The sequence below is a fragment of the Pseudophryne corroboree genome, chromosome 5 (assembly GCF_028390025.1).
Source record: "Pseudophryne corroboree isolate aPseCor3 chromosome 5, aPseCor3.hap2, whole genome shotgun sequence".
Classification (NCBI taxonomy): domain Eukaryota; kingdom Metazoa; phylum Chordata; class Amphibia; order Anura; family Myobatrachidae; genus Pseudophryne; species Pseudophryne corroboree.
In genome coordinates, this window is record NC_086448.1 from 800,854,656 (window position 1) to 800,875,440 (window position 20,785).

General features: G+C 48.0%; 1 protein-coding gene across 3 annotated transcripts in view; it reads left to right on the forward strand.

Moving 5' to 3' along the window:
- DSCC1 (DNA replication and sister chromatid cohesion 1) overlaps positions 1-19,309 on the forward strand; it is a 54,487-nt gene extending 35,178 nt beyond the window's left edge. For all 3 annotated transcript variants that reach the window (XM_063924452.1, XM_063924453.1, XM_063924455.1), the window contains exons 4-10: positions 3,403-3,537; positions 3,955-4,045; positions 9,701-9,839; positions 12,978-13,030; positions 17,006-17,160; positions 18,859-19,007; positions 19,129-19,309. In XM_063924452.1, the coding sequence (XP_063780522.1) occupies positions 3,403-3,537; positions 3,955-4,045; positions 9,701-9,839; positions 12,978-13,030; positions 17,006-17,160; positions 18,859-19,007; positions 19,129-19,237 (831 nt within the window). In that variant the 3' untranslated portion in view covers positions 19,238-19,309. The remainder of the gene's footprint in view (positions 1-3,402; positions 3,538-3,954; positions 4,046-9,700; positions 9,840-12,977; positions 13,031-17,005; positions 17,161-18,858; positions 19,008-19,128) is intronic.
- The last annotated feature ends 1,476 nt before the right edge of the window (positions 19,310-20,785 follow it).

Below are 20,785 nucleotides of genomic sequence, written 5' to 3' on the forward strand. Positions count from 1 at the left end.
ATCACCCTGTCCCCCAGGGCCAGGGTGTCACTCCTGTGGTGGCTGCAGAGTGCTCACCTTCTCGAGGGCCGCAGATTCGGCATTCAGGATTGGATCCTGGTGACCACGGATGCAAGCTTCCGAGGTTGGGGAGCAGTCACACAGGGAAGAAATTTCTAAGGTCATTGGTCAAGTCAAGAGACTTGTCTTCACATCAACATCCTGGAACTAAGGGCCATATACAACGCCCTACGTCAAGCGGAGACCTTACTTCGCGACCAACCAGTTCTGATCCAGTCGGACAACATCACCGCAGTGGCTCATGTAAACCGCCAAGGCGGCACAAGGAGCAGAGTGGCAATGGCGGAGGCCACCAGAATCATGTAAGCGCACTGTCAGCAGTTTTCATTCCGGGAGTGGACAACTGGGAAGCAGACTTCCTCAGCAGACATGACCTACACCCGGGAGAGTGGGGACTTCATTCATAAGTCTTCACACAGATTGTGCGTCGGTGGGAACTGCCACAGATAGACATGATGGCGTCCCGCCTCAACAAAAAGCTACAGAGGTATTGCGCCAGGTCCAGAGACCCTCGGGCAGTAGCGGTAGACTCCCTAGTGACACCATGGGTGTTCCGGTCAGTCTATGTATTTCCTCCTCTTCCTCTCATACCCAAGGTGTTGAAGATAATAAGAAGAAAAGGAGTGAGAACAATCCTCATTGTTCCAGATTGGCCACGACAAACCCGGTATCCAGATCTGCAGGAAATGCTCACGGAAGATCCGTGGCCTCTCCCTCTAAGACAGGACCTGTTGCAACAGGGACCCTGTCTGTTCCAAGACTTACCGCGGCTGCGTTTGACGGCATGGCGGTTGAACGCCTTATCCTAGCAGAAAAAGGCATTCCGGTTGAGGTTATCCCTACGCTGATAAAGGCTAGGAAGGAAGTAACAGCAAAACATTATCACCGTATATGGCGAAAATATGTTTCTTGGTGTGAGACCAAGAATGCTCCTACGGAAGAATTCCATCTGGGCCGTTTCCTTCACTTCCTACAAACTGGAGTGGATTTGGGCCTTAAATTAGGCTCCATTAAGGTCCAGATTTCGGCCCTATCCATTTTCTTTCAAAAAGAATTGGCTTCTTTCCCAGAAGTTCAGACTTTTGTAAAGGGAGTACTGCATATTCAGCCTCCTTTTGTGCCTCTGGTGGCGCCTTGGGACCTTAACGTGGTGTTAAGTTTCCTAAAGTCACACTGGTTTGAGCCACTTAAAACGGTGGAGTTGAAATGTCTCACGTGGAAGGTGGTCATGTTATTAGCCCGGTCTTCGTCTAGGCGAGTGTCGGAATTAGCGGCTTTGTCACATAAAAGCCCCTATCTGGTTTTCCATATGGATAGAGCGGAATTGCGGACACGTCCTCAGTTCCTTTAAAAAGTGGTTTCATCCTTTCATATGAACTATTGTGGTGCCTGTGGCTACACGGGACTTAGAGGTCCCTTGATGTGGTCAGGGCTTTGAAAATTTATGTAGCCAGGACGGCTAGAGTCCGGAAAACAAAAGCGCTGTTTGTTCTGTATGCAGCCAACAAGCTTGGCGGCCCTGCTTCAAAGCAGACTATTGCTCGCTGGATCTGTAACACGATTCAGCAGGCGCATTCTACGGCTGGATTGCCATTACCTATATCGGTCAAGGCCCAATCCACTAGGAAAGTGGGCTCTTCTTGGGCGGCTGCCCGAGGGGTCTCGGCACTACAGCTGTGCCGAGCTGCTACTTGGTCGGGGTCAAACACCTTCGCAAAATTCTATAAGTTTGATACCCTGGCTGAGGAGGACCTCATGTTTGCTCACTCGGTGCTGCAGAGTCATCCGCACTCTCCCACCCGTTTGGGAGCTTTGGTATAATCCCCATGGTCCTTACGGAGTCCCCAGCATTCTCGTAGTCCGTAGAGGATCCTGGGCGCCCGTCCCAAGTGCGGACAACTTCTGCAATATTTGTATATAGTTATTGCTTCAATAAGGGTTATGTTATAGTTGCATCGGTCCTGAATGATGCTATGTTGTTTTCATACTGTTAACTGGGTTGTTATCACGAGTTATACGGTGTGATTGGTGTGGGCTGGTATGAATCTTACCCTGGATTAACAAAATCCTTTCCTCGTACTGTCCATCTCCTCTGGGCACAGTTTCTCTAACTGAGGTCTGGAGGAGGGGCATAGAGGGAGGAGCCAGTGCACACCCAGAACTAAATTCTTTCTTAAAGTGCCCATGTCTCCTGCGGAGCCCGTCTATCCCCATGGTCCTTACGGAGTCCCCAGCATCCTCTACGGACTACGAGAAAAAGATTTACCGGTAAGTTTAAAATCTTATTTTTAATGAACTGAAAGCTAAATTTTATACATTACAACCTTACTGACTTATAAGTCTACTACAATTTTGTTTTCAAAAAAGAGTGCTCCAAATAAAGGTCTTTATACTCTAGGTCAGTGTTCTCCAACCTTAATTGGGGTGTGAGCTACTTTCGGAAAATAAAAACTCTGAAGGAGCTACCCCCTCCCCCCAGTGCGCGTGCTTGCCTGCGAAAGTGGGTGTGGCCTCACAACTTCAAATAATTCCCCCCCCCGCGCGCATAGTGCCAGATACACAAATGCCCCCCAGCAGTGCCAGATACACAAATAGTGGTGCCAGATACACAAATAATGCCCCCCACCAGTGCCAGATACAATTCCCCCTGCAGTGCCATTTAAAATGCCTCCCGCAGCGCCAGATAAAATGCCCTTCCCCGCAGTGTCCGATACAGTGCCCCACACAGTGCTAACCCTTACCGGCTTCTTCTACTGCCACCGGTGCTGCTCCTCCTGTATGAGTGACGGAAGGGGAGGAGAGTGCAGCACGCACCTCTCCTGTGATGTCCGGAGAGCGGCTGCGATGAGGGTGACAGAGTCTCCGGCGGTGGGGGGCATTTAAAATATGGTGCCGGTAAGTGAGCCAATCAGGTGCCGCCACTGCCGGTCCACGAGCTCTGATTGGCTGACGGCCGGCACCATATTAAAAATGAAGGGAGGAGGCGTGCCAGTGACTGCCCAAGCCCGTGCACTCTGTGAGCTACCGAAAATACTACGGCGAGCTACCGGTAGGAGATCACTGCTCTAGGTTGACTTTTTGGTGCACCTCCAGCAGTTTTTACAATGACAATTAGTCACATTATTCTATGAATGCTGGTATTTTGTCGAGTGAACTAAGATACTCTTTGATTGGTGCTGAGTCGCAACCAATTTCTTTTGAATTCTTTTACGCAGTTAAACCTGATTACTATGGGTGCGATAACTGGGATCCTTTTAGAAAGGAGATTTGAGCGTGATATATCATTTGAATACCACCCTTATTCTGCTATTATTTATGTCACAGATCGGCTTTGTGTTGCAGGTTGCTGGCTTCTCTAGTCACTACTGGGAGCTGAAAAGGTGCAGGCCTAAACTAAGGAACCTAAAGAAACTTCTACTAGAAAACCCTTATGAAGGACCAGAGAATGAGCGAGACACAAGCCAGAACATTCAGCTGGTGAGGACAGTAATGCGGCCACATTTCACCTTCTTTTCAGCACCTTTTGTTGCCAAATCACCTTTGTCATGAATGATTAATGTTCATATAATTAGTTTCTACCACAGTGTCCAACGCACATGTACTATTAGTGTAACCTGTAAATGTGTCGTCTGTCTCTGCCATTCCTCTACGTTAGGGTTCTCACTAGTTTACTGCAGCTCTAGGTGGTAATTTGGCCTGTTCGAAGCATGACACAAGTCTTTGTGACGCAGTAGCGAGACCAGCTGCTTATTACCATATAAAACCTTTCCCATATGAAAAGCTGCCGTTCTAAATCCCTTGCTGCAATTTGTCTGTATAATGCAGCCCTGAAATCTTGTAACTTATGTTTGCGGAACCAGAATTAACATGAATTTGTGTCTTATTCGGCACTAGTACAAAACTGAGGACCTGCTCAGCTTGATTCAAGCAAGCTACGAAGAATTATTGGAACACCTGAAAGTCATACATGCCTGCAGTATTAATGGTAATATATGGTCAATTAGATCAAATATGCAATAATCGTACTATGCAATAATCGGTGGTGGACTTTTCTTGTGTACGTTATTTCAGGCTTTACAGGATTAAAATCCATGTTGTATAGTGAACTGTATTAAAACTGACTCTCCTAGTGTATTAACGGAGACTGTTCTGTTTATTGGAACCACTTCGAACACATGATGCAATATTTTTCAGACAGTAATAAGAACAGGTATTTTACAGTATCTGCAAGTATAGCTTAATACATCTTAAATCACTGTGATGTGCGGTCAGGTGAGGCAGAGCCTTTCCTGTCATACTAACATATACGCCAGAGTTTTGGCTATATAAAGTATATGAAAAATACAAATAATACATTATCAATATCTTCTTTGTATTTTCTCTGACGTCCTAGTGGATGCTGGGGACTCCGTAAGGACCATGGGGAATAGACGGCTCCGCAGGAGACTGGGCACATCTAAAGAAAGCTTTAGGACTATCTGGTGTGCACTGGCTCCTCCCCCTATAACCCTCCTCCAAGCCTCAGTTAGATTTCTGTGCCCGGCTGAGCTGGATGCACACTAGGGGCTCTCCTGAGCTCCTAGGAAGAAAGTATATGTTAGGTTTTTTATTTTCAGTGAGACCTGCTGGCAACAGGCTCACTGCACCGAGGGACTAAGGGGAGAAGAAGCGAACCTACCTAAGTGGTGGTAGCTTGGGCTTCTTAGGCTACTGGACACCATTAGCTCCAGAGGGATCGAACACAGGACCCGACCTCGTCGTCCGTTCCCGGAGCCGCGCCGCCGTCCCCCTTACAGAGCCAGAAGCAAGAAGGTGGTCCGGAAAATCGGCGGCTGAAGACTTCTGTCTTCTCCAAGGTAGCGCACAGCACTGCAGCTGTGCGCCATTGCTCCTCATGCACACCACACACTGCGGTCACTGATGGGTGCAGGGCGCTGGGGGAGGGGGGCGCCCTGAGCAGCAATATTAACACCTTGGCTGGCGAACTGACATCATATATAGCACCAGGGGCTATATAGGTGTTTATTAACCCCTGCCAGAACTTTTACAATAGCGGGAGAAAGCCCGCCGAAAAAGGGGCGGAGCCATCTCCCTCAGCACACTGGCGCCATTTTCCCTCACAGCTCTGCTGGAGGGATCGCTCCCTGACTCTCCCCTGCAGTCCTGCACTACAGAAAAGGGTTAAAAAGAGAGGGGGGGCACAAATTAGGCGCAGTATATATATATATATATATATTATGCAGCTATAAGGGAAAACACTCTCTATAGGTGATATCCCTGTGATATATAGCGCTCTGGTGTGTGCTGGCATACTCTCCCTCTGTCTCCCCAAAGGGCTTTGTGGGGTCCTGTCCTCTGTCAGAGCATTCCCTGTGTGTGTGCTGTGTGTCGGTACTGCTGTGTCGACATGTATGATGAGGATAATGATGTGGAGGCGGAGCAAATGCCTGTGAATGGGATGTCACCCCCTGCGGGGTCGACACCGGTGTGGATGGACTTATGGAAGGAATTACGTGACAGTGTCAACTCCTTACATAAAAGGTTTGACGACATAGGACAGCCGGCTGCTCAGCTTATGCCTGTCCAAGCGTCTCACATGTCATCAGGGGCTCTAAAACGCCCGCTACCTCAGATGGCAGACACAGATGTTGACACGGATACCGACTCCAGTGTCGACGACGATGAGACTAGTGTACCTTCCAATATGGCCACCCGTTACATGATTGAGGCAATGAAAAATGTATTACACATTTCTGATAATACCCCAGATACCACAAAAAACGGTATTATGTTTGGTGACAGAAAACTACCAGTAGTTTTCCTGCATCTGAGGAATTGATATGAGGTGTGTGAGGAAGCGTGGACTTCCCCCGATAAGAAATTGATAATTTCTAAGCAGCGTACCCTTTTCCGCCAGAGGATAGGTCACGTTGGGAAATAACCCCTAGGGTAGATAAAGCGGTTACACGCTTATAAAAAAAAGGTGGCACTACCGTCACGGATACGGCCGCCCTGAAGGACCTGCTGATAGAAAGCAGAAAACTACCCTTAAAGCTATATACACACACACGGGCATTATATTGAGACCTGCTATTGCCTCGGCATGGATGTGCAGTGCGGCAGCTGCGTGGTCAGATTCCCTGTCGGATAATATTTATACTATAGATAGGGACAAGAGGAAAAGGTAGAGGGAAAAAGCTGCAGCACACAGCTAGTTCCCGGGAGCAGAAGTCCTCCCCTGCGTCCGGTAAGTCCACAGCATGACGCTGGGGCTGCTCAGGCGGACCCGGGTACGGTGGGGGCCCGTCTCAGAAATTTTCAGCACACAGTGGGCTTACAGGTGGATCCCTGGGTTCTTCAAACAGTATCTCAGAGGTACAGGCTGGAATTCGAGACGTCTCCCCCCCGCCGTTTCCTAAAATCTGCCTTACCGGCAACTCCCTCTGCCAGGGAGACAGTGTTGGTGGCTATCCAAAAAACTGTATTCACAGCAAGTGATTATCAAGGTACCCCTCCTTCAACAGGAAAAGGGTTACTTTTCCACAATGTTTGTGGTACCGAAACCGGACGGTTCGGTGAGACCCATCTTAAATTTAAAATCCTTGAACACATATAACAAAAGATTCAAGTTCAAGATGGAATCGCTCAGGGCGATTATTGCGATCCTGGACGATGGGGATTACAGGGTCTCTCTGGACATCAAGGATACTTACCTGCATGTCCCCATTTACCCTCCTCACCAGGAGTACCTCAAGATTGTGGTACCGGACTGTCACTATCAGTTCCAGACGCTGCCGTTTGGATTATCCACGGCACCGAGGGTCTTTACCATGGGTAATGACCGAAATGATGATACTCCTTCGCAAGAAGGGAGTTTTAATTATCCCGTACTTGGACGATCTCCTGATAAAGGCGAGGTCCAAGGAACAGTTGGTAAGGGGGTAGCACTTTCTCGGGAAGTGCTACAACAGCACGGCTGGATTCTCAATATTCCAAAGTCACAGCTGGTCCCGACAACGCGTCTTCTGTTCCTGGGAATGATTCTGGAAACAGACCAGAAAAAAGGGTTTCTTCCAATGGAAAAAGCCGAGGAGTTGTCATCTCTAGTCAGAAACCTCCTAAGACCGGGACAGGTGTCGGTACATCAATGCACACGAGTCCTGGGAAAAATGGTAGCTTCGTACGAAGAAATTCCATTCGGAAAGTTCCACGCAAGGATTTTCCAGTGGGACCTGTTGGACAAATGGTTCGGGTCCCATTTCCAGATACAGCAGCGGATTACCCGGTCGGCAAGAACCAGGGTGTCGCTGCGGTGGTGGCTGCAGAGGGCTCATCTACTAGAGGGCCGCAGATTCGGAATACAGGACTGGGTCCTGGTAAACACGGATGCCAGCCTTCGGCGCTGGGGTGCAGTCACACAGGGAGTAAAATTCCAAGGACTGTGGTCCAAACAGGAGATTTCACTTCACATAAATTTTCTGGAGCTAAGAGCCCTTTACAAGGCCGTAAGCCAAACAAGGCCCCTGCTTCAAAATCAGCCGTACTGATCCAATCAGACAACATCACGGCGCTCGCCCATGTAAACCGGCAGGGCGGCACAAGAAGCAGGAGGGCAATGGCAGAAGCCACAAGGATTCCCCGTTGGGCGGAAAATCACGTGGTAGCACTGGCAGCAGTGTTCATTCCGGGAGTGGACAACTGGGAAGCAGACTTCCGCAGCAGACTCCACCCTGGAGAATAGGGACTTCATCCAGAAGTCTTCCAAATGCTGGTAAACCGTTGGGAAAGACCACAGGTGGACATGCTGGCGTCCCGCCTCCATAAAAAAGATATTGCGCCAGGTCAAGAGAACCTCAGGCGATCGCTGTGGACGCTCTAGTGACACCGCGGGTGTACCAGTCGGTTTATGTGTTCCCTCCTCTCCCTCTCATACCCAAGGTACTGAGGATGATAAGGAAAAGAGGAGTAAGAACTATACTCATTGTTCTGGATTGGCCAAGAAGGGCTTGGTACCTGGAACTTCAGGAGTTGATCTCAGAGGACCCATGGCCTCTGCCACTCAGACAGGATCTGCTGCAGCAGGGGCCCTGTCTGTTCAAAGACTTACCGCGGCTGCATTGACGGCATGGCGGTTGAACACCGGATCCTGAGTAAAAAAGGCATTCCGGAGGAAGTCATTCTTATCCTGATCAAAGCCAGGAAGGATGTCAGCCTGAAGTTCAGACGTTGTAAGGGAGTGCTGCATGTTCAGCCCTTTTTTTTGTGCCCCAGTGGCACCTTGGGATCTCAATGTGGTTTTGAAGTTCCTGGAATCACATTGGTTTGAGCCACTTAAAACCGTGGATTTGAAATATCTCACATGAAAAGTGGTTATGTGTTGGCTCTGGCTTCGGCCAGGCATGTGTCAGAATTGGCGGCTTTGTCATAAAAAAGCCCTTACCTGACTTTCCATATGGATAGGGCAGAGTTGAGGACTCGTCCTCGCTTTCTCCCGAAGGTGGTATCAGGTTTTCACTTGTACCAACCTATTGTGGTGCCTGCGGCTACTAGGGACCTGGAGGATTCTAAGTTACTGGACGTAGTCAGGGCCCTGAAAAATTATATTTCCAGGACGGCTGGAGTCAGGAAAACTGACTCGCTGTTTATCCTAGATGCACCCAACATGCTGGGTGCTCCTGCTTCTAAGCAGACTATAGCGCGCTGGATTTGTAGCACTATTCAGCTTGCGCATTCTGCGGTGGGACTACCGCAGCCTAAATCTGTAAAAGCCCATTCCACATGGAAGGGGGCTCGTCTTGGGCGGCTGCCCGTGGGGTCTCGGCTTTACAACTTGGCCGAGCTGCTACTTGGTCAGGGGCAAACACGTTGCAAAATTCTACAAATTTGATACCCTGGCTGAGAAGGACCTTGAGTTCTCTCATTTGGTGCTGCAGAGTCATCCGCTCTCTCCCGCCCGTTTGGGAGCTTTGGTATAATCCCCATGGTCCTTACGGAGTCCCCAGCATCCACTAGGACGTCAGAAAATAAGATTTTACTCACCGGTAAATCTATTTCTCGTAGTCCGTAGTGGATGCTGGGCGCCCATCCCTAGTGCGGATTGTCTGCAATACTTGTAAATAGTTGTTACACAAATCGGGTTGTTATTGCGAACCATCTATTCAGAGGTTCCATTGTTATCATACTGTTAACCGGGGTTCCTATCACGAGTTATATGGTGTGATTGGTGTGGCTGGTATGAGTCTTACCCGGGATTCAAAATCCTTCCTTATTGTGTCAGCTCTTCCGGGCACAGTATCCTAACTGAGGCTTGGAGGAGGGTCATAGGGGGAGGAGCCAGTGCACACCAGATAGTCCTAAAGCTTTCTTTAGATGTGCCCAGTCTCCTGCGGAGCCGTCTATTCCCCATGGTCCTTTACGGAGTCCCCAGCATCCACTACGGACTACGAGAAATAGATTTACCGGTGAGTAAAATCTTATTATAAGCAGGTGTGTTTGTATTAACCAATCATATGTTCTTTAGCTATATTGGGTGAAAAACGAGCAGTGTTACCTAAATGACCCTTGTTGGCCGACAGAATGACAAAATGTGTGTCGTGTATTGGAACGATTTAATCCTGCGTCTGGTTTGATCATATTTTAGGATTTTGGAGACTTCTGGACTTTGATTATGAAATGAAGCTTCTGAATCACATCAGCCAGTTAATGGACTCCGAGTCGTGGTCCTTCAGCCGGGTACCTCTGAAAGTTTGTCTGGACGAGCTTCGGCCTCTTGAGCCTGAGTAAGAGATTAATACTGGATGGGAGAGGGTATATGGTCTGGTACTGCCCTGATGCTATATCTGCATTGCTATGCCACTCAGTCCTCCAAGTGCACATGTGACTATAATGTGACGCTCATGATGTTCTCGCCATATATACAGTATTGTGATATTTTGTAGTTTTGTAACTTGCTGTACAGTGTAATCATATAGTGGGTGATGTATAAATCCTACAAATGTGGGAAAACCCCATAAAATTGCCATTTTCTGAGGCTTACCACAATTTATATGGATTACCCGTATGTATTAAAAATGTCCACAGCAGATATCGGAGCTCTCTGCTGAGGACCTGCGGATTCTGTGGGGCTGTGATGTGACCTCATGCAGCAACTTTACAGAGCGTGTGCCCGCCAGGCAACGCCATCAACAGGATCCCTCTACGCTCCCTGGGGCTTGTGCAGGCCAATGGCTGCGCATTTACATTTATACTCCCGGGGCATAATCCCGAAAGTTTCTGCATCACCGGGCCACTGTCATAGCAGAAGGGCTGCCACGGAGGGCGAGTATGCTGCTATGCGGGCGGATTGCAGGGGAGATGTACTGTATCGCAGTTTATTTTCAGTGATTGATACCATCTACCCCGTGGTGATTTATCTGGTGTGTTATGCAGAGAACTAAGTATCCTCGTAATTAATGAAACGTGATAGAATTAGTACTGAGAATCTAGTATCTGTATTACTAACTGAAGGTGCTGACAAATACAGCGACCATGGACACTATCCAATTAGCCACATGCAACATTGTATCTTGTACACACTGCTGGTTTGTAACAGGAATTTCTGACATAACATCTACACAGCAAGTCTCCTGTTATCGATTTTTCGTGAGTCGTCAATCTTGGCTGCTGAGCCAATACCTAACAGCAGAGACATGTGTCATGTGAATGGGAAGAGCCAGAGTTACCCTACTCGGGTTATCACAGACACAAGCTGCTGCATCAAATCCTTTTACACAGCCGCTACTCAGGAGCACACTGGGCAGTGATGAGTCTGAACTGTTCCCATCTGAAATATAACCATAACCCGGGGGTATTTCAAATGGGAACATATGTGATGGGAACCTGTTAATATCTGGCGACTTTATTCATATATAATGGGTACATACATACAATTGTGATTACGTGCGACTGGACTGTCACATATATTTACATGATCCTGTATTAGATTTTATTCTACAAGTGTTGATCTACAAATATAAAGCAATTTAGGCATAAGGACATACTGTAAATACAGTTGGAATGGACCAGCAGTTATTGACTTTAAATTTTAATTTTTTTGCTCATCTTTTGAGCTATTTTTAACATATTTTTAACTGTGTAAATTTACATTTTGGATATTATGGGGGATATCCAATTAGCCCCGTTTTTTTACCGGGGCTAATTGTCCCGCCGGGGGCTATCTAATTAGCCCCGATAAGACGCTGCACGCGCCGGCTTATCTGGGATTTTGTTTCGCCTGCCTCCGGCAGGCGAAGCAGAAACCCCGGAAACAGCCCCATTTTCAGCCGAAAACGGGGCTGTTTCACCCGAAAACACACAGGTTTCACTGAACCTGTGTGTTTTCGGGAGAAAAGATTTTTTTTTTACACCCGATTTAATAGGATAGGCTGTAAAAAAAAATCGGTGAAACATCGGAAATAAAGTCCGATAAACGGCCGAAAATTGCCGTTTTTCGGACCCAATGTTTTAATGGGGATAATTGGATATCCCCCTAGGTCTGTATTAGGAACTCCATATACTACTTTTAATTTTTAATTACATTTATTAAAATGTAAGTGTTTCTATAAACTGAGAGCCCTGCTTGACCATGAGGCCTAATTCAGACCTGATCACTCCTCTGCGAATTTGCTGAGGTTTGTGGTCAGATAGTCGCCTCCCAGACAGAGTGACAAATCCGCCCCGTGCAAGTCTGCGTACGCCGTGCGAAAAGCTTTGCAAACGCCGGTCAGCTGCAAATCCGTTCTCACCTCACTCACCATCGAATGATTTTTCCAGTCTATGCGTATCCCAGGGCTTACTCCTACAGTGCAATAGAATCAGGCTGATCGGGGCCGGAGCTGACGTCATACACCCTCCCTGATAACGCTTGGGAACGCCTGCATTTTTCCTGACACTTCCAGAAAACGGCCAGTTACCACCCACAAACGGCCTCTTCCTGTCAATCAGCCTGCGTTTGCCCAGTGATCAAAAGAGACGAAGGATTCTCTCGCAGTTTTGCCTCGCGTATGCGCATTATGATCCGTACGCATGCACAGTCGTTCGACAATCAGCCGCCTGGAGATTTAGCACAACAGTGATCAGGTGTGAATTAGGCCCATAGTGTCTTGACATGACAAATAAAATGCTTCGTACAGATAAACTACAATTAGGAATTAGGGCTGAATCCTGGCAGTGACTGCACTCTACCTGCATATGCTCTGAAAGCGGCGGCCGTTCAAGTGGTTTTAATAATCATTTTTGCTATTATTGTAGTTTCCTTTTTCCTACAACGAAAAGTTTCCTGTGACCTTTTGGGTTTTTGCCAAGATATAAAGCATAGATTTGAGGACGGATACGAACCGCTTGGCCCATCTAGTCTGCCCATGAATACGCACACACTAACACACTAGGGCAGGCATTCCCAACCACGGTTCTCAAGGCACACCAACAGTGCAGGTTTTAGTGATATCCAGGCTTCAGAACAGGTGACTTAATTAGTAGCTCAGTTATTTTGATTTAACCATCTGTGCTGCAGCCTGGATATCACTAAAACCTGCACTGTTGGTGTGCCTTGAGGACCGTGCTTTGGAATGCCTGCACTAGGGTTTTTATTTTTTTCGAACGTAGCCAATTTAACCTGCAGGTACAGTTTGAGATTGTGGGAGGAAACGGGAGTACCCAGAGGAAACCCACGCAAGTACGGGAAGAATCTACAAACTCCACACAGTCAGGTCCATGGTGGGAATTGAACCCATGACCTCAGTGCTGTCAGGCAGTAATGCTAACCATTACACCATCTGTGCTGCCTTTAATATTGAATCTGGGGTCTGTAGAGTGCCTATTAATTAAAATGTATTACACGCTTTTGAGTATTATAGTGTATCCACTTGTTTTTTATTTAGAGAGATGATTCAGCACTGTCTGGATTGCTATGGGAAGAAGTTCACTGAGGATGGTAAGTAGTGGTTGCTTTATTTTTATTTATTTTTTTCCTTTGAGTTACAGGTTTTAACAAATATATTTAATGTATTCTAATAATACTGTGCATTTTTGTTTTAAGAACTTTTCCATTTTTATTAACCTTTGTGCTAAGCCCTTTCCCTTCCTATTTGCATGCGGCCAGTACTTTAGCTGTAATCTCCATCAGTGCAGGGACAGGTTCCAGTGAGCCAATCTTCTCTGTAAAGTGCTGTGCAATTTCATGCTACTGTTTAGATAGACAATGACAACTTCTTTGGGCAGTTGTTATCCAGTGTGATTCAGTGCTGCACTCCACAGCCCTTCAGTCTGTCACAGTAGTACCACAGTAGTGCTGTAGCCCACATACCTTCACAGTCTGTCACAGTAGTGCCACAATAGCAGTGCTGTAGCCCACATACCTTCACAGTCTGACACAGTAGTGCCACAATAGCAGTGCTGCAGCCCACATACCTAAACAGTCTGTCACAGTAGTGCCACAATAGCAGTGCTGCAGCCCACATACCTTCACAGTCTGACACAGTAGTGCCACAATAGCAGTGCTGCAGCCCACATACCTTCACAGTCTGTCACAGTAGTGCCACAATAGCAGTGCTGCAGCCCACATACCTTCACAGTCTGACACAGTAGTGCCACAATAGCAGTGCTGCAGCCCACATACCTTCACAGTCTGTCACAGTAGTGCCACAATAGCAGTGCTGCAGCCCACATACCTTCACAGTCTGTCACAGTAGTGCCACAATAGCAGTGCTGCAGCCCACATACCTTCACAGTCTGTCACAGTAGTGCCACAATAGCAGTGCTGCAGCCCACATACCTTCACAGTCTGTCTCAGTAGTGCCACAATAGCAGTGCTGCAGCCCACATACCTTCACAGTCTGTCACAGTAGTGCCACAATAGCAGTGCTGCAGCCCACATACCTTCACAGTCTGTCACAGTAGTGCCACAATAGCAGTGCTGCAGCCCACATACCTTCACAGTCTGTCACAGTAGTGCCACAATAGCAGTGCTGCAGCCCACATACCTTCACAGTCTGTCACAGTAGTGCCACAATAGCAGTGCTGCAGCCCACATACCTTCACAGTCTGTCTCAGTAGTGCCACAATAGCAGTGCTGCAGCCCACATACCTTCACAGTCTGTCACAGTAGTGCCACAATAGCAGTGCTGCAGCCCACATACCTTCACAGTCTGTCACAGTAGTGCCACAATAGCAGTGCTGCAGCCCACATACCTTCACAGTCTGTCTCAGTAGTGCCACAATAGCAGTGCTGCAGCCCACATACCTTCACAGTCTGACACAGTAGTGCCACAATAGCAGTGCTGCAGCCCACATACCTTCACAGTCTGTCACAGTAGTGTCACAATAGCAGTGCTGCAGCCCACATACCTTCACAGTCTGTCACAGTAGTGCCACAATAGCAGTGCTGCAGCCCACATACCTTCACAGTCTGTCACAGTAGTGCCACAATAGCAGTGCTGCAGCCCACATACCTTCACAGTCTGTCACAGTAGTGCCACAATAGCAGTGCTGCAGCCCACATACCTTCACAGTCTGTCTCAGTAGTGCCACAATAGCAGTGCTGCAGCCCACATACCTTCACAGTCTGTCACAGTAGTGCCACAATAGCAGTGCTGCAGCCCACATACCTTCACAGTCTGTCTCAGTAGTGCCACAATAGCAGTGCTGCAGCCCACATACCTTCACAGTCTGACACAGTAGTGCCACAATAGCAGTGCTGCAGCCCACATACCTTCACAGTCTGTCTCAGTAGTGCCACAATAGCAGTGCTGCAGCCCACATACCTTCACAGTCTGACACAGTAGTGCCACAATAGCAGTGCTGCAGCCCACATACCTTCACAGTCTGTCACAGTAGTGTCACAATAGCAGTGCTGCAGCCCACATACCTTCACAGTCTGTCACAGTAGTGCCACAATAGCAGTGCTGCAGCCCACATACCTTCACAGTCTGTCACAGAAGTGCCACAATAGCAGTGCTGCAGCCCACATACCTTCACAGTCTGTCACAGTAGTGCCACAATAGCAGTGCTGCAGCCCACATACCTTCACAGTCTGTCACAGTAGTGCCACAATAGCAGTGCTGCAGCCCACATACCTTCACAGTCTGTCACAGTAGTGCCACAATAGCAGTGCTGCAGCCCACATACCTTCACAGTCTGTCACAGTAGTGCCACAATAGCAGTGCTGCAGCCCACATACCTTCACAGTCTGACACAGTAGTGCCACAATAGCAGTGCTGCAGCCCACATACCTTCACAGTCTGTCTCAGTAGTGCCACAATAGCAGTGCTGCAGCCCACATACCTTCACAGTCTGTCACAGTAGTGCCACAATAGCAGTGCTGCAGCCCACATACCTTCACAGTCTGTCACAGTAGTGCCACAATAGCAGTGCTGCAGCCCACATACCTTTACAGTCTGTCACAGTAGTGCCACAATAGCAGTGCTGCAGCCCACATACCTTCACAGTCTGTCACAGTAGTGCCACAATAGCAGTGCTGCAGCCCACATACCTTCACAGTCTGTCACAGTAGTGCCACAATAGCAGTGCTGCAGCCCACATACCTTCACAGTCTGTCACAGTAGTGCCACAATAGCAGTGCTGCAGCCCACATACCTTCACAGTCTGTCACAGTAGTGCCACAATAGCAGTGCTGCAGCCCACATACCTTCACAGTCTGTCACAGTAGTGCCACAATAGCAGTGCTGCAGCCCACATACCTTCACAGTCTGTCACAGTAGTGCCACAATAGCAGTGCTGCAGCCCACATACCTTCACAGTCTGTCACAGTAGTACCACAGTAGTGCTGTAGCCCACATACCTTCACAGTCTGTCACAGTAGTGCCACAATAGCAGTGCTGCAGCCCACATACCTTCACAGTCTGTCTCAGTAGTGCCACAATAGCAGTGCTGCAGCCCACATACCTTCACAGTCTGTCACAGTAGTGCCACAATAGCAGTGCTGCAGCCCACATACCTTCACAGTCTGACACAGTCACAGTAGTACTACAGTAGTGTTGCAGCCCATAGCCCTTCACTGACACGGTCACAGTGCTGCAGCCCACAGCCCCACACCATAACCCTCCGGCGCCCTGTGTAAAATGGCGCCCGAATCGCAGAGGGAGGGACTTTTATAGAATCCAAAGCTCGTGAGCTCAGACGCCGGAAAGATGACGTTTTGTCTTATTTTGAAATCTGAGCCTGGTGGGAAAACACGAGTCAGAACTACTTGGAAACTGCAAATTAGGGTGGGTTCAGTTTTCTGAAAACCAGACCCGCACATATCTGATAATTAACTGTTCCTTCTACTCAATGCCCAATCCCCAATGTCTCCCACAGCCTTAAGAGAGTAGTACTGCCTGCTAGGATAATATGGAAGCAGGAGGGGGGGGGGGATTGTTGGGACAGACCCACTACTGGTGTGGACATTGAGATGGAGCTGCAAGAGGGGTTTGTGGACAGCAGAGGAGGCAAGGCGATGAACAGTTATTCCTAGTTCTATTCCTAGCTATTGCTGTAAAGCAGTGATGGGTCCCTGTACTGGCCTTCCAGCCAACACTTGCATCTCCCAACTCCTCCATGCTTTGTTCTCATATTTGTTATAGCTTGTAACACTTTAGTGCTAACTGCTGACATGTTATTACAGATAGATGTCTCTTCCATTGATCAAAGTAATGACATTTACTGAAATTAAGAGTAGTACAGTATGTGGCCCTTTTGAAGGTTAGAGGGCTGATCAATGTGGCCCTGAAGAGAATCATTTTGCAGCACCTATTTGTTGCTGAAGAGAATCATGTTGCTTATCACTACGGTAAATCCTCCACCTGCTTACCCCCTGAGATCTGGCCTCTCGTTATATTATAGAAAGAGACGCAGGGCCTATAATGAGGGGAAGGAAATCTGCTCAATACTCTGTGCTGTTTCTGTTTAGACGAGGTGCTCTACGCATTAGATGAAGACAAGATCTGCAGCGCCACCGCTCAGATGCTGCTGCAGAACGCGGTGAAGTTTAATCTGTCCGAGTTCCAGGAAGTTTGGCAGCAAAGTGTTCCTGAGGGTATGACGGCCAGGCTGGACCAGCTGAAAGTAAGTCTTCATTGTTTTCTATTCTGTTATAACCCTTTCACATCGCACAAATAACCCGGTATCGACACGGCATATTGCCGTGTCGACACGGGTCAGTGTGCGATGTGAAAGCACTTTCCAAGAATTAGCGGGTCGTCTGACCCGGTAATTCAACCCGGTATAAAAGAAGGATTATACCCGGGTTGAATACCGGGTCAGGTGCAGTGTGAATGGGAGCCGCGTCGATGCGACGCGGTTCCCATTCACAGCATAGGGAGAGGCGGCGCAGGAGATGAGCTCATCTCCCAGCGCCGCCTCCACCCCCGCCCCTGCTGCTGCTGCGCCCCCCCCCCCCCCTGCTGCTATGGCAACCGACCCGGTATATTGCCGGGTCGGAAAGCCAGCAAAGGAGCGCAAATGCCGGATTCCACCCGGTAAGCACACGTTTCTTTTACCGGGTGGGATCCGGCATTTGCGATCTGAATGCGGTATTAGTAGTTTTATTCTTTATCCACTAATTATAAGATGATCCATTGTTTTTTGGGTTGTTTTTTTTTTTGCCTCGTTAAATAGCAAGATATTTATTTTTACTTTTAAAAAGTCCTTATTCTGAGCTCTCCTACAATTCATTATGTCCTTTCCAAAATCTCTCTGGGGGTAACAAGTATGGCTGCCAGTCACACACTTCCTGTAATTGGAGAGGGGGCAGTAGGTGGGGTTTTTACGGTGTAGACAGAGCTCAGGGGGGCATCATAAAGCCTATCGCTACATCATGTGACTGTGGTTGTCTTGGCAGTTACATGATGCGCGGAATTGTAAATCATTAATAGCAGCTTGAAGAAACAGACCAAAGAAAAATGGTAAATCCAACATTCTTCATATAGCCTAACGTAATATTTCATTGTCAGGTTTTTATCGAAGTACAACAGTATATGTGGAAAGTGTAAGAAACCTAGTGTCTGTTCCAAAGGGGACCTGTCCTAACCATTCAAATGTTTGCTTAAAGTGTGGTGTTCCTTTTCTAATGTGCCAGCTTATAGCTCAGGCAAATACTGCTGTTCTGGTGACTGTGTCTTTATGACCCAAGGTCATTCATATAATGGTGCAGACTGTACCTGGTGACAAGTGACGGAGCACAGGGCTTACTGCGTGGTAGTCGGTTACAAACTTCCGTAGTTACAGAGCAGAAATAGATTTTTTTTGAAATTGGGGGATTTGTCTATTGCATTACAGAGGCATGACATTGCCATTACTGGGGCTATCTTCTATAAAGACTGTGGGATTGATGTAGCACGTAGTGAAAAGATTGGAGAAGTGGACCAGAGGAAAAGTTGCCCATGGCAACCAATAGTTTCTGGTTCATTTCTTCACTCTTTTCATTACTTGCTGGACCAACCCCAGTGTCACAATCCATATACAGATGGATCCTCCGTTATTCAGGATCATACTGTGACTAGGCGCGCTCACTGTGAGCGTCTCCGTCTGGACGGGCGCGTGCATCCAGTGGGAGATGCACCCCATTCACTTGAAGGGAGAGCGTCTCCGTCCGCGCGCCAGAACAGAGACGCTCTGAATGGGAGCGTCTCTGTGCACTTTTCGGTGTGACTAGGCGGACGGATCACCAAGTCACGCCGAGAGTGCACGCTGAGGCTCCATCTATATCTATATTCCCAGCCTTACACTATTGTATCTGATGCCCGCGTCTGTATTCCTCTTAAGGGACTTGCTTTGGTGGACCGAACTTCCCGGCCGGAGACCATCTTTCTTCTGAAGACGGAGGACTTACCCGAGGACACCCAGGAGCGTTTCAACGCATTGTTCAGTATGAGAGCCAAATGGACGGAGGTGGATATTTCACCGTACATCAAGTGAGTGTTTAACGCGGGAACTGCAGTTCGGGTTCTCTCCGTGCTGACCTTTCTGAATGCATCTGTATATATGTAAAAGCTAAGGAATTATTAACCTGTCTGATGTTTGATATCTCCCCAGGGACCTGTGTGCGGAGAAGCAAACCATCGGGGCTTTGTTGACTAAATACGCAAGATCTTCTGTTCAGAATGGCGTCAAATTATTTAATTCTAGGCGGCCACTTACCTAGCACCACACTCATGTATTCTGTGTAGTGTACATACGTGTGTTTTCCCTTTTATAAACTGTATTATAATAATAATGCAATTCTTACATGTGTGTTATTGTTGTTGGTCACTAGCCATTAGAGGCCTCCCTGTGCCTCCAGGGTAATGCCGTCTCAGATTGTAGAACCTTCTCACTTTCAGGTTGATGTATGGAGGAGTGTAGAGTGGAGAATTGCCCATGCCAACCAATCAGATTTGAGGTAGCATTTAGAGTAGGGATTGAAATTAATTGTTAAAAATTTAATTATGGTTGCAGTTACCGGGTACTCATGTGAGGAACGTAGAACATCTGAGCCAGTAATTCCAAAACACAACAGGCATGTGCAAAGTGTCCCTACAATGCCGCCCGGTTTAACTAGCACATTCTTAACATGACTGGACCTATGTGTAAGTGTAAGGAGTATAAATAGGCACGTCAGTATCCGACTGATTGATGTCTTATTAGTGTTGGCAGGGCTCCAGGTTTGCCAGCGCTGTCCCAGTTAGCCCAGTTCTAGCTCCAAGTCAGACTTGTTTCACCAGGGACCCCTGCTCTTGGTCAGCACAACGCTGCTTCAATGTATCTTCACAAGCTCCAGCGCCATTAAATATTTTTCTCTAGCGTCCTAGTGGATACTGGGAATTGCAGATTACCATGGGATATAGATCGGGTCCATTGGAGTCTGGCACTTTAAGAAATTAATAGTGTGTGCTGGCTACTCCCCTCTATGCCCCTCCTTGCAGACTCAGTTTAGAAAATGTGCCCAAGGAGCCGGGCGCATTCTGTTGCTCTCCAGAGAGTTTTCTTCAGAAATGTATTTTAGTTTATTTTCAGGCAGCGGCGGCAACCAGTCTGCCTGCGCCGTGGGACTTAGTTGGGGAACCGAACCAACTTCCTCAGAGTTAATGGTTCGTATCCCTGCTGACAGGTCACTGAGCTCCTGAGGTGATGTTTCTCATACCCCTCGGGTGTGAGCCCACGCTGGCAGCATTCCGCCATCCCTAACAGATGCCGAAGCAGATGCGGTGAGTGATACACCGGGGTCCCGGTTAGCGGGTCCTTGGTGCAAATGTCGGCATGAAGAGACAGTGATCACCCGGCTACGGGCCGCGGTGCACGCTGTGTACCCACACTGGCGTTATATTTGTAAAAGGGGGTTGCGCACTCTGTTTACACATACAAGGAGAAGCCAGTATAAATAACATATAGGGACCGCGCACCGTTACGGGGTCTTGGCTTCCTGGAGAGCGGGACCAGAGGCTAAAAGGCGCCATTTCCTCCTGCTGCTGCTCTGAATAGGCTGCATGCGGAGATTGCTCCTCCACAGGACCCACTGAATCACCAGTAGTGTTTGCCTTTCACGTTAATCAACCAATTATGGTTTCAGTATTATCCGACACTTCCGTTGCTCCAAAGTCCCTGGATGCAGTGAGGGATTTGAGGATTTACATCAAAAGGACTGCTTGCTACAGGAAGTCTTACTCACTTTTCGTCCTTTTATGATGCTATGAAAATTGGTCGCCCTGCCTCC